The sequence below is a fragment of the Dipodomys ordii genome, unplaced genomic scaffold, assembly GCF_000151885.1.
Source record: "Dipodomys ordii isolate 6190 unplaced genomic scaffold, Dord_2.0 Scaffold147, whole genome shotgun sequence".
Classification (NCBI taxonomy): domain Eukaryota; kingdom Metazoa; phylum Chordata; class Mammalia; order Rodentia; family Heteromyidae; genus Dipodomys; species Dipodomys ordii.
Genome location: NW_012267363.1, coordinates 376627 through 390467, shown reverse-complemented (window position 1 = coordinate 390467; position 13841 = coordinate 376627). Strand labels below are relative to the sequence as shown.

Below are 13841 nucleotides of genomic sequence, written 5' to 3'. Positions count from 1 at the left end.
CTTTACTTATAAGAGCTCTTCACAGCTGATCTCTGGGAACAGGCTGGCGAAGGGGAGAAGGGCTGCTTCTGCACTAGAGTTGGTGGGGAGGGAGCCAGCTTCAAGGGACGAATTTGCTCTGATGGCTGGCTCACTAAAGCTGCAGGAGGGAGGGAGAGAGGGAGAGGGGGAAGGAGGGAGGGAGGGCAGGCTGAGTCGCGTTGCAGATCCAGAGGCAGCTCAAATTAGACTCCCGCAGGATCCCTACCACCTCATCCTGCCTTCCTGCTGCCAGCCCACTTCCGCCTTCCCCACCCTCTAACCTGGGTGCCTTTCCCTGATTTTGCCCCCTCTTCCTTACCGTCATCAAGCCTCGCTCTGTGCCTGTTGCGTCCCATTTCTTTCGGTTCTGCACCCACTCTTTGCCTGCCCCTCCTCCTGCCCACCATCGTACCCCATCTGCTCTCCCACCCCCGCCCCATCTGCCCAGGACAGATTCTCTCATCCTTCTAACTGCAGGGCAGCTGCACAGCTGGTGCTCTGGCTCTCACCTTTGCATAGTGGCCTCAGGTTGATTGAGATCCTGGTGCGGCTGGGTTGATGGGGCTTGGGAAGGCGGACGTCAGGCATCGCCACGGGTATTGCACTCCGTATCCTATAATCTGGCTGCATCCGCCTGGTCAGGTTGGGTATCTGAGAGTAGGGACTGCGTGAACCTGGGGGTGGGTTTGAGCATTGGGAAGGATGGGACAGTGCTGTGTGTGTGTGTGTGTGTGTGTGTGTGTGTGTGTGTGTCTACCTTCCACAAGCTGACCCAGCCTGGCATTTCCATTCCCCCAAGTCCCTCACCACAGACCACTGGGGGGCGCACCCGCTTTGTGCAGTTTGTGTAGCGAGAGTGCCAGCTCAGAGCTGGACAGGCCACTGACACGAGCTGCCTGGCAGAAGAAATTGAGGCCGGCGTGGGAGCGCGAGGGATGGCCCTGGCTGTTCCGAATCTTCAAGCCTGGGGTCAGCCGCAGAGCCCGCTGCTTCTCCTGGTAGTAGCTTAGGGGGAAAAGGAGGATCAGTCAGCTCATCAGACACCTGTCTACCTCACAGGTGAGGAAACCCAAGTAGCTACTTGTCTTTGGCCTGGGGTTGACTTGGGGCCCAGGAAATGGGCCCAGAACTCAGGAATCTCATCTTAGAGGCAGGCCAATCAGAGACTCTTCAAGGGACCAGCTTTGCCCTCCAGATCCTGGGCCTAGGAGCTGGGGAGGGAGAGTTGTACACACCTTGTCACCTCCTGCCCAGACTTGGAGGGCAGAAAGCCCTGGTGCAGTAGCTTGAAAAGCACCTCTAAGAACAGTGTGTGCAGACCCTGGGGATCAGATACTCGGTTGCTCTTCATTTGACCTGGGGGAAAAAGGGGAGATGAGAAGGGGCCTCCCTCCTCTGAGGCCAGGCCCACTCCCAAGGATCAGCCCTGTCCCTCACCTATGCACTGAGCCAGCCGGTTGTTGTCAGTGAGAACACCAAGAAAGTCCTTGAAGCTTACGATTCCATCACCTGAGATGAGAAAGGAGGATGCTGGGGGTGTTTGCCCCTGCACAAAGCCTGCCTGACACACACTGGAGACTCAGTCAGAATGAGAGTGAACTCAGCAAGGTTTAAGGTCAGCGTAGTGACCAGGGCCAGCTTCCTGGGAGACAGAACTTTACAATGTAAAGACCAAGCCAGTAACTCTGTGTGTATGTATGTGCTGGTGCTGAGGCTTGAACTCAGGGCCTGGGTGCTATCCCTGAGCTTTTTCTCTCAATGTTGGTGCTCTACCACTTGAGCCACAGCTCCACTCCCAGTTTTTGGCAGTTGATTGTAGCTAAGATTCTTATGGAATTTCCTTGTTGGGCTGGCTTTGGACTTAGATGCTCAGGTCTTTGTCTCCTGAGTAGGATTGCAGGCATGGACCACTGGTGGTCTGCTCAGGCCAGAGACTTTTGTAGACTGGGTGGCACTCAGTGCCTAGAGATTAAAGAGGACAAGAGAGCAGGGATGGGGCACTCACCATCCAAGTCTGCCAGACGAAGAGCCTCACACATCTCCTGGGGGCCTAGTTGGATACCTACATTGCGCAGGGCAACTTTCATGCTGCGCATGTCCACAGTGCCTGTTGGGCTGCAACTGAACAGTTTGAAGATGTCCTGGAAGGCTGAGGGTAGAGAGTTGGGCAAATAGCCAGGTGAGCAGCACACATGGGAACCAGCAGAGGTTGGATTGTCCATTTGGACTAACCCTACACTGAGCATTATTATAGCTTTCAATACAGACTGTGGCTACTGGGCGTTGACATTTAAGTGCCCATTCAATCCATTTCCAAAACTCATGCTTGGATGCTAGTATAAAAAGCATTTAAAATTCAAGTCCAAGGTCCCACTAGGCATTCTTCTGCCTCTGGAGCTACATTACTCTGAAGCATTGTCAGTGCCTGGTTTTAGAAAGCAACTATTGAAAATTGTTGATACAGAATAAGTGATTCTTGCATTGAGGGGTCCCTGCCAAAATCAGGATGTGGTCTGTGGAGAGCATTGGGTCAGTGATTCCTTCTACCCCAACCTCCACCCCTCATTCTACAGGAATGGGAAGTGGAGAAACATTCATTTTTCCATCCTTTCTCCCTCTCTGCCTTCCTTTCTCTTTTTCATCTTGTCTCTCCATCGATTGAAATGCCTTCATCCATATATCCACTAATCCACCTATACTCTCTCTCTCTCTCACATACACACACACACACACACACACACACACACACGAGAGGGATTCTGGAGCAGGTATATCAGTGTGTCCTTGGGTTATAGAGATGAATGAGTTAGACTGGCATGGAAAGAAGGGTACAAATATTGGCTTTTGCCAATATTTTTTGCCAATTGGCTGATCATAATCTCAGGGCAGGCAACCCCTTGTAGTTCTGCCCTGAGCTCCCCCTATTCAGCCTATCTGTTCCCTAAGGCCCTTACCTGCCAGCTGCCGAGGTGTCAGAGGCAGCAGGTTCTCCTCTGTCAAGCTGCCCCAGGGAGGAGAGATTGAAACAGGACTTTGTATCTGCTATAAAGGAATGCCAGGCCCAGGAAGGCCTCACCCCAAACCCAGCACTCCAGGCTGGGCCTACAGCCCCAACCTTACCTCTGAGAACTTGTATCTGGATCTGACTGAGCCCGATGGGTAGCCATAGGGTCCTTGAATTCTTTTGCCTTCCGTATGCTCCCCTCATCCTTTGTGGCTGTGGCTGTGGCTTGCTCCATGTGTGTCTGCTGGGCAGGACGAAGCTGTGTCCTCCCTTTCTGCACACTGCCGGCCCCCTCCCATGCATCTCGTGTGAGCAACTTTCGAGGCTTCTGTGGAGACCTTAGAGGCAGGAAGAAGACAAGACGAAGACTCCAGGAGACTTGGGACCAGGCATGTGGCTGCACAGCATCCTTCTAGTATATTTCACATGAGGCTGCACCCACAGTCCTCCACCCAGGGGATTCTGGGGGTAAGGTGTGACATCCTCCCTCCCCCCAGCCTTAGTCACCTGTACCTTCTCTGTATAGATGGGGATCGCTTGCTCTTCTGCTCTCTGCTGCCTGAAAGGCAGAGTCACAGGCTCTGAGGCTGCTCCAGTGCCCCAAACCCACAGGCCCCAGGCTGCTTTTGTGGTAGATTTTTTTTTTTGGCAGGACGTATACCCTCTCCTTCACTAGCTTCTCCCTTCTGGGGCACCTGCTGTTTTTATTCTGCCTCCCTTTAAAGGCCTTTCTGGATGCCACTCAAGATGGCAGAAGCGTAGGAGGAGAAGCAGGCCACAGAGTCCCAAAGCTAGATTATGGGGTAAAACTGAGATTATGGGGGTAAAACCCAATATAAACCCACCAGACACATTAAAAAATTCCATGAAACCTTAACAAATTCAATAGGATAGAAATCATACAAGGTCTACTCTTAGATCAAAATGGAGTTAAATTAGAAATTAATAACAGGACTGGGAATGTGGCTTAGTGATAGAGTGCTTGCCTAGCATACATGAAGCCCTAGGTTCGATTCCTCAGTACCACATAAACAGAGGAAGCCAGAAGTGACACTGAGGCTCAAGTGGTAGAGTGCTAGCCCTAAGCAAAAGAAACTCAGGGACAATGCCCAGGCCGAGTTCAAGCCTTAGTGTTGGCAAAAAAAAAAAAAGTAGATAATAACAGAAAGAAAATCCTTAAGTACTGAAGATTAAACAGTAGACTTCTAAATAACACATGGGGTCAGGCAGGGATGGTACATTCCTATAATCTCACCATTCTAGAGTCAGACGCAGAGGATTGTTCGAGGCTATTCTGGGTGACAGAGAGAGACCTTACCTCAAGATCAAGTCAATCCCACATATCGGTCAAAGAAAAAAATCTTAAGAGAAATTTTAATATATTTATTTTTTTTCTTTTTGTCAGTCATGGGGCCTAAACTCTGGGCCTGGGCGCTGTCTCTCAGCTCTTCAGCTCAAGGCTAGCACTCTACCACTTGAGCCACAGCACCACTTCTGGCTTTTTCAGTTTATTTGGTGCTGAGGAATTGAACCCAGGGCCTCATGCATGCAAGGCAAGCACTCTACCACTGAGCCACTTTCCTAGCCCTATCCACCCAAAATGAAAATAAAAATAGAAAGGAGAAAAGACAAACTACCAATAGCAGAATGAGAGAGGAACATTACTACAGATCTTGTGGACACTGGAAGAATGATAAGGAAACTTATGACTGTGCCAACTAATTTGAAAACTTAGATGAAACAGACCAATTCCTTGAAAAACACAATCTGCCAAAACTCATATATAAATAACCTGACTATACCTTGTATCTCTAAAGTTGAGTCAATAATAGAGTGTACTATGGTGAGTTATACCAAACATTTAATATTCTCTACAATTTCTTTGAACAGAACAAAGTCAAAGGAATATGTCACTACTTATTCTATTAGGCCATCACTCTCATAATACCAAAACTACTTCCAGAAAACTACAGACCACTATCTCTAATGAATACAAATGCAACAACCTTTGACAAAAATATTAGCAAATTGAATATAAAATTGTACAAAAATAGCTTCCCAGCTGGGCACTGGTGGCTCATGCCTGTAATCTTAGCTACTCTGGAAGCTGAGATTTGAAGACCCTGTTTTGAAGCTAGCTTGGGCAAGAAAGGCTGTAAGATTCTTATCTCCGATTAACCACCTGAAAACAGGAAGTGGAGCTGTGGCTCCAAGTGGTAGAGTGCTAGCCTTGAGCAATAACTAAACTCAGGCCATGAGTTCTAGCCCCATGAACTACCCCCCAACCCCAAAAAAATATATATAACATCACAATCAAGTGAGATTTATTCCAGGAATGAAAGACTGCTTCAACATTTGGGAATCAATACAATCCATCACATAGATTAAAGAAGAAAAACTGCATGATCATGTCATAAAGAAAAAACATTTGGTAAAATTAAAAACCTATTCAGTTTTTGGAATATTTAAAAACTCTTAAGAGAACTTCCTTAAATGGGTTGAAAGCTTAAGTCATCACAAAAACCTGCACATAGGTATTTTTATAGTAGCCCAAACTTGGAAGCAACCAAGATGCCCTTCAGTAGATAAATGGATAAACTGTGGGACATATGGACAGTGAAATATTATTCAGTGCTAAAAAAATAACTGAGCTATCAAGTCATGAAAAGAATGGAAGAAACAAATGCATATAACTAAGAGAAAGACGCCAATGTGAAAAAGCTATGTACTCTATTATTTCCAACTCTTTCTAGAAAAAGCAAAAGGAGACAATAAAAGGATCAGAGGGTAACCAGTGATTGGAGGAAGGAGGGATAAATAAGGACAGATAAGAAACTTCTTAGGACAGTGAAACTATTCTGTGTGATACTACCATGTTGGTGTGTTATACATTTCACAAAGCCCATAGAAAGCACATCACCAAGAGCGAGCCCTAGATTAAGGGTTTGGGTGATGATAATGTGTCAACGTAGGTTCATGACTGTTCAATTGTGAGGGAGGTTGTATGAACAGAGACAGGGACTATGTATGCATTTTCTGTGCTTCAGCTGACTTGTGCTGTGTACTTAAAACAGAAAATTAAAAAAAAAGAGAAAAGAACCAAAAACCAGCTGAGTGTCGGTTGCTCACGCCTGTAACCCTAGCAACTCAGGAAGATATCTGAGGATCACTGTTCAAAGCCAGCCCAGGCAAAAAAGTCTACAAGAATCTTATCTCCATTGAGCCACCAGAAAACCAGAAGTGGTGCTATGGCTCAAAGCAGTAGAGTGCTATCTTCAAGCAAAAAAGAGCTCAGGGACAAGTGGCCAGGCCCTGAGTTCAAGCCCTTGAAACAACAGAAAAAATAAAATAAAAATCCTTAAACAAAAACTCCAGAGAGCCGGGCGCTGATGACTCACACCTGTAATCCTAGCTACTGAGGAAGCTGAGATCTGAGGATCATGGTTCAAAGCCAGCCCAGCCAGGAAAGTCCGTGAAACTTTTTTTTTTTAAGAAATAACTTATTTATTTATATCATTATTACTTTTTTTTTTTGTCTGTCATGGGGCTTGAACTCTGAGCCTGGGCGCTATCCCTCAGCTCCTCAGCTCAAGGCTAGCGCTCTACTGCTTGAGCCACAAAACCACTTCTGGCTTTTTCTGTTTATGTGGTGCTGAGGAATCGAACCCAGGGCCTCATGTATGCGAGGCAAGCACTCTACCACTGGGCCACCTTCCCAGCTCCTTGTGGAACTCATCTCCAATAAACCACCAGAAAAGTGGAAGTGGCGCTGTGGCTCAAGTGGTAGAGCTCTTGCCTTGAGCTGAAGAGTTGAGGGACAGCATCCAGGCCCAGAGTTCAAGTCCCACGACCGACCAAAAAAAAACCAAAACAACCAAACTCCAGAGAAATTCGGAGGGCCTAATGATACTTCTGACCCAGCCCTTTTTCCAACCCTCAGTTACACATCTCTTCTCAGTGTTTAGCTTCTGGCTCCTTTCTCCTTCTAGTCCTGTCCTTGTTCAATTGCTTCTTTTCCTCTTGCCTAATGCATTCTTCTGATTCTGGGCCCCTTTCTCTTCAAACCTCTCCTGGAGTCTTGAAACTGATTGTGGCCTTGGCAAGGAGCCTGAAGCCCAGAGCTGATGAAGAATTCAACTAGGTCTTGGCATTATAGCATACGCTTGTAATCTCAGCACCTGGGAGGTTGAGGCCAGGAAGATGTCAAGTTATAGGCCACACTGGACCAGCTAGTGAGGCCTTGCCTCCCAAAACAAAACAAAAGCTGGTGGCTCATGCCTGTAATCTTGGCTGCTCAGAAGGCTGACATCTAAGGATCGTGATTCAAAGCCAGACTGAGCTGGAAAGTCTCCTGAGACTCTCATCTCCAATAAACTACTCAGTGCCCGGGCTAGCCTCTTCTCTTTCTCTAAGGCTTCCTTCTCCATGCCCACATCCATCTCACACACTCTGAATTTGTTTTCCTCTTTTGTAGCCATCACCTTGCCAGAGGCTCCCCAAGGCCTAACCCCAAACATGGGATGGCTTATACATTTGTGTGCATGCATTGTATCTGTGCCTGGTACAATGAGCCTCAGTTGGCCCTTCTTCAAGCTTTTGACACTATCCCTTTCCCATACCACGCCTCTCAAGATACAAAAAGAACTCTCCTCAGATTTGTTCTTGCTGGCCAAGGCCCACTACCAAGGAGAACACCCCAATGGACAATCTCAACATGTCCCTGGCTTTGGGCTTAAGTAACTGAACTCTTGGACAGAACTCTGCATTTTCTCAAGGGTGGTATGGAGTCTTTCTGGGGGGGCTAGTAGGTGGGAGTGGAGCAGTCCTACCCATGGGGAGTAAACAGGCAGACAGAAGGCCAGGAACAGTGTTCTAGAAACCTCAGGAGTAGGTAAGGTGGGTACAACTAAAACACAGGGGTATCATCCCTAAAAAAATTAAAAAAAAATTGAGAACATTTGAGTACTGGTGGCTTACACCTGTAATCCTAGCTACTCAGGAGGCTGAGATCTGAGGATCTGGGTTTGAAGCCAGTCCAGGCAGGAAAGCCTATAAGACACTTATCTCCAATTAAGCACCAAAAAATGCTGGAAATAGAGCTGTGGCTCAAGTGGTAGATCACTAGCTTGAGCACCCAGGCCCTGAGTTCAAGCCCCAGGAACTCCCCTCCCCCACACACACATTGAGGACAGAGCCCAAGCACAGTGGCTCATGTAATTCCAGCCACTTGGATCAGAAGGATCATAGTTTCTGGCCAGCCTGAGTAGAACAGTTGGAGAGACCTAAGTATGGTGGTATGCACCTATCATTCCAGCTATAGCAGGAAGCATAAAACAGGAAGATGGAGGTATAGGCACTAGCTCAGGCAAATAACCAGTGCTAAAAAGTACTGGAAGTGTAGCTCAACAGTAAGCAGTAGAGCACCTGACCAGTAAAGGTGAGGCCTGGAGTTCAAACCCTAGTATCACCAAAAAAAAAAAAGGGAGAGAGAAAAAAATCGAGACCAGAATGAAACAATCAGGTGAACTCATTGGTCCAGAAGGATTTACACAAAAAGGCTGGGGCCAGCACTGGAGGTTTTAATGTTTCTGTCTAGTCATTTCTCTGGAGTTCAGGGGATAACAGCTTAAAATGGATTTTCAGCAATAATGGACTCCCTTTCTTGGTTCCTGGTGGCACGGAGCTGTAACACAAGAGAGACAGTGTCACTGCAGTCCCGGGGAGAAGATAGAGAAAGGGAAATGGGAGAGGCCTTGCAGTTTGGAGGAGGCTATTCCAATAAGGGAATCTCCTCTTTGTTGGGCAGCTGGCACTCTGCTGCGTCTATGTGTTACCAGAGGCCAGGAACACTGGAGCCCTGCTCTCTCTCTCTCTCTCTCATGGAAGTATCCTGGGCCCCAGGGCTGTGGTCATCCAGCTGGCTTTCTAATGCCACATGACCCTTTCCACCTTGAATCCAGGTGCCCACCCCAGTCCTGGAGAGCTCACCCTCCATGGTCCCCAGGCCTCCTCTGGCCCTGGCCTTGGCACTACACCTCAGTCCACCAGAACCTTATTTCCAGTATCCTCTATGAGGTCACTGAGGTTGGAGCTCCACTGAGCTTCTCCCAGGCCCCTGTTCCACTGCTGGAAACCCCACTGGGTTGTGTCAGGCATCCATCCTAGGGAACCCACCCACATAGACCAGGGCAACCCCTGGTGGAGGAGTTGTGGCTTTGTCTTACTTACTCATCCTGGGATTCTTGGGAGTTCATGGTTGATGTCTGGACAAACTTCACTTCCCCTTCAAGGGTGGCTGTCTTCATCCCTGGCTTGCTGAATTCTAAGAAAGGGTGAGGGAAGTTTGTTTCTTGTTTAGCCCAAGTTTTCTGGAACTTTACAGTTTTGAGTTTCCCTGTCAGCTCTTGCTTCTCTTCAGCGGGCTGGGAGGGCTTTGTAGAAGCTTCTGGAGCCTTCTGTAGTACAGGTTTGAGCATTTTCTCCAAACTGGGCAAGTTCATGTTGCTAGTAGAGGCTATGGCCAGGGAAGATGCAAAGTTGATCAGATCCGATAGGGCGATGGGCGGTGAAAGGTGGGAGACAGGAAGAGAGGAGCTTACAGGTGGCTTCTGGGAGCATGCAGCTGGGAGAGTGGGAGTGGCAATGGAAATGGATTTCTTTTCTGGGTGGCTTCTGGTAGTCTTTTTGCTACTACCTTTGTCTTGGATTTCAATCACCTTTTGTAGGCTGTTCTCTGAGGCCTGGACATTCTTGTCTGACCAGAAGAGGTGCCTGGAGGTCTGTGCATGGATGGAGCGACGTTGGATTAGTACCTGGTCCTCCTCTGGGTTGCTGCACATCGAGTCTACGCTCCATTGGTTGAAGCTCTGCATCTCTGCCAGCTCCTCTGCGGTGGGATGGAAGGTTTCAATAGTATATTCTGGCTTAGAGCTGTCACTGCAAGATTCCAAGCTGTCCACCTTCCATATGGGATCCATGTTCATTTTCAGGCCAAAGTTTTCTTCCTGCTCTGGGTTTGGATCTTGGAACAGGGGTTTCTGTTCTACTGATTGTGCCCCTACCTGAAAGATTGCAACTAAAAGCTGAAGTAAGAACTAGGTACCCCCCACCCACCATTCCAGGTCTCCCCTAGCGCCATACCCCCCCACTACCTCTAGCTCACTCACATTCTTCTGAAAGCCCCCTCCCCCATTTACCCCTTTTTGGAGACTTATGAGGGACAGAAAGGCTGGTGATGAGTAAGGAAGTGGGCGAATGGGCCTTGGGATCTAGAGCCAGTGGCTCACACCTGTCTGAGGATTACAGTTCAAAGCCAAACCAGGCAGGAAAGTCGGTGAGATGCTTATCTCCAAGTAACTGCCAAAAGCTGGGAAGGTGGCTCAGTGGTAGAGTGCTTGCCTTGCATGCATGAGGCCCTGGGTTCGATTCCTCAGCACCACATAAGCAGAAAAAGCCGGAAGTGGCGCTGTGGCTCAAGGGGTAGGGCGCTAGCCTTAAGTTGAAGAGCTGAGGGACAGCGCCCAGGCTCAGAGTTCAGGCCCCACAACTGGCAAAAAAAAAAAAAAAGCCGGAAGTGGAGCTGTGACTTAAGTGGTAGAGCTCCACCTTTGAGCAATAAAGCCATAGGACAGTGCCTAGGCTCTGAGTTCAATACCCAGTACTGGCGTGCGCACGCACACACACACACACACACACACACACACACACACACACACACACACACACACACACGAGCTGATCAGGATTTTAGAAAAAGGAGCTTCAAAGAGCCCTGGCCCTTAGCTACACCTTTCCATATCAGGGGACACTCACTTCTGCTGATTGATGGGGATGACTGGGATCATTCCTAAGACAGAGAAAGTCAGGGTGAGTGATAGGTGGGCAATAGGGTCAAGAGGGTAACTTTAGGGAGAAGGGGGATCTCTGGAACCCTTGAGTCTCCCATAGGGCCTGTGTCAGGATACATCCAGTTTATCCACTCTGCTATCCCCACCGTACCTCACTGGGGTAAGTACTTCTTCCTTCCCTGAGTTTCAGAAGCTGGAGAGCTTGCCAATCCACCCCCAGCCCCAAAGCAATGAGGCTTGGGAATCCTCATTCTTATCACTCATTGTAGCCCAGACAGTGTGGCTCAGTTGGCTAACCAATGCTCAAAAAGTGTTCCCTATGGAGGTGAAGTCCAGGGCAATGCCTACTCATCCACCCATCTTCCCAGAGGTGGGAAGCTGTGTGTGTGTGTGTGTGTGTGTGTGTGTGTGTGTGTGTGTGTGATCTCTGCTCCTTCTATAGCTACTCTCACCTTCTGTAGCTCTAGCCTTAACTGGGCAGCAGATTTTGAGGGGTCAGGCCCTATCTATGACACCTTCAGTGTCAGGGGCTGGACCCTGCCCTGTGGAGATTTAGAAAGGAGCCAAATGGAGGGAGATCCTATAGGTGTGTGTGAGGTACATGGTGTCAAGGGGAAAGGGCTAGAGTTGCTAGTGGGGGAGGTCCTACAGTGATGGAGGGCTGGCTCTCACTGTTTCTCCACGATATCCACCGAGGTCTTGCCACAGCAGGGAAATGCATTGGCACCTGTCAGGGAGAAGGAGGTGATGGAGGGAGCTGCAGGGTGGGTGGACAGTCCCTGACAGAACCTGGAACCAAGGCCAGAGATGCTGCCCGCCACCTCCTCCCTCTCCACTCTCACTCTCCTCATCTCTCCCATCCTCCTCCTCCTCTTCTTGCTCTCCTTCTAATGCTCTCAGTCCCATCGAGTGGAGGACTCCACTCAACATTCTGCCCATGCCTTGACTCTGGAATCTATCACCACCTTCCACCAGAGTTAGTGCCTCCTGCCTTCCTCCCTCCTGCTGCCATACTGGTATATTTTATGTGTTTCATTGGCTACACAAAAAAAGAGAGGGCTCATTTGCCCAACATATCATGGCTGCTGAAGTGGGGACTTGAACATAGGTTTAAGAAATGAAATTCCTAGCCGGGCGCTGGTGGCTCACGCCTGTAATCCTAGCTATTCAGGAGGTTGAGATCTGAGGATCGAGGTTTAAAGCCAGCCCGGGCAGGAGAGACCATGAGACTCCTATCTCCAATAAACCACCAGAAAACCAGAAGTGGCGCTGTAGCTCAAGTGGTAGAGCGCTCGCCTTGAGCTGAAGAGCTGAGGGACAGCGCCCAGGCCCAGAATTCAAGCCCCACAACCGACAAAAAAAAAAAAAAGAAATGAAATTCCTGCCAGGCACCAGTGTCTCACACTTGTAATCTTAGCTACTTAGGAGGCTGAGATCTGGACGGTTGGAGTTTGAGGTCATCCTGGGTGGAAATTTCTCTGAGATTCTGTGCTCAAATAATCAGAAAGAGAACTGCAGAGAGAGAGAGAGACAGAGAGAGAGAGAGACAGAGAGAGAGAGAGGGAGAGAGAGAGGCGTGCACAGTACCCTGGCCCAAAATTTCACAAGACCCCCATCTCAACAGAAATAGTTGGGTATGGTAGCATGTGCATGGCATTCTAACTTTAGCAGGAATGTAAATAGGAAGACTGTGATACAAGCTGCGGGGGGGGGGGGGGAGTGAGAGCCTATTTCAAAAATATCCAGAAAAAAAAAAACAGTTTGCAACTGTAAGCCTTAAGTTCAATTCTCAGTACTTCCCTCCCTCCAACATAAAAACTCAAAAAATAAAAACCAAAAAAGCCCCCATGAAGTTGGACACAGTGGCTAATGCCTGTCATTCCAGTTACAGGACTTAATAGAGGATCATGGTCCAGGCCTCCAGGTCAAAAAAAAAAAAGAGACCCTATCCAAAAATAAAACAAAAAGGGTTTGGAGTCTGCCTAGTAAACACAAGGCTTTGACTGTAATTCCCCATAATGAAAAAGGAAACAAAAAACCCCCAAGCCAAACCAAATTTAAGCAGCACCCTCCTTTCACCACAGAATGGGATGTTATGAAAACAGAATTATAAACGCAAAGATCCTACCTCAGTAATGGAGATTGAACACAAGTTCTTACTAGGTAAGTGCTCTACTACTGAGCTATATTTTCAGGCCCCCCTACTTTTTTGTTTCATTATGGAGCCCAGGTTGGCTTTGAACTCTCGATTCTCCTGCCTCTGCTTCCAACATGCTGGGATTACAGGCATATACTACTATGTCTGGTAGAAGGACATAGTTTTGGCAAGTAGAATTGGTGAAAATCAAACAGAATAGCCCCAGAAAGTAGAATTAAAAGAAGATGCAGCTGGGTGCTAGTGGCTCACTGCTGTAATCCTAGCTTTAAGAGGCTGAGATCAGAGGATAGTAATTCAAAGCCAGTCCAGTCAGGAAAGTCCATGAGATTCTTACCTCCAATCAACTACCAGAAAACCAGAAATGGTGTTGTAGCTCAAAATGGTAGAGCACTAGCTTTTAGCAAAAAAGCTCAGGGACAAGGCCTAGGCCCTGAGTTCAAGCTCAATGACTGACCAAAAAAAAAAAAAAATAGAGATGCAAAATGACAAAAAAAGAATCAATCAGACATCTGGTTTTAAATTCTAGAAAAGAGATCCAAAAAGAATAGAGAACATGAAGAGAAATTTTTCTCTAGGCTGAAGGATGTTTACTGAAAGGCCAGTAGCACAGATGTTGAAAGATCCTTCCTGTGAAAATTTATTAAATCGGGGCTGGGAAGGTGGCTCAGTGGTAGAGCGCTTGCCTTGCATGCCTGAGGCCCTGGGTTCGATTCCTCAGCACCACATAAGAAAAAAGAAATAAGCTGGAAGTGGTGCTGTGGCTCAAGTGGTAGAGTGCTAGCCTTGAGCTGAAGAGCTGAGGGACAGCGCC

General features: G+C 48.0%; 2 protein-coding genes across 2 annotated transcripts in view; both read right to left on the bottom strand.

Annotated features, from left to right (window-relative positions):
• Positions 1–2: 2 nt before the first annotated feature.
• On the bottom strand, positions 3–7858 carry LOC105997496 (EF-hand calcium-binding domain-containing protein 3-like). Its single transcript, XM_013031931.1, has 10 exons — positions 7855–7858; positions 3539–3584; positions 3142–3363; positions 2976–3022; positions 2027–2170; positions 1459–1530; positions 1257–1377; positions 851–1026; positions 530–695; positions 3–162 (listed from the first exon to the last, which is right to left on the bottom strand). Exons 1-10 carry the CDS (start codon positions 7856–7858, stop codon positions 3–5), a joined length of 1158 nt encoding a protein of 385 aa, XP_012887385.1.
• Positions 7859–8617: 759 nt separating this feature from the next.
• Positions 8618–13841, bottom strand: part of Spata32 (spermatogenesis associated 32) — an 8180-nt gene continuing 2956 nt past the window's right edge. Inside the window, exons 2-5 of the mRNA XM_013031930.1 lie at positions 11545–11629; positions 10838–10871; positions 9254–10086; positions 8618–8708 (exon numbers count right to left, since the gene is read on the bottom strand). Of these exons, the coding sequence (XP_012887384.1) occupies positions 8618–8708; positions 9254–10086; positions 10838–10871; positions 11545–11629 (1043 nt within the window). The remainder of the gene's footprint in view (positions 8709–9253; positions 10087–10837; positions 10872–11544; positions 11630–13841) is intronic.

What these genes read in the sequence shown, in the direction of transcription:
- LOC105997496 (XM_013031931.1), bottom strand. An exon ending in CCAGATACAAGTTCTCAGAG is followed by an intron (nt 3,023 to 3,141) that starts GTAAGGTTGGGG and finishes TCCCTGGGGCAG; the next exon opens with CTTGACAGAGGAGAACCTGC. An exon ending in TCTGGGCAGGAGGTGACAAG is followed by an intron (nt 1,027 to 1,256) that starts GTGTGTACAACT and finishes TTTCCCCCTAAG; the next exon opens with CTACTACCAGGAGAAGCAGC.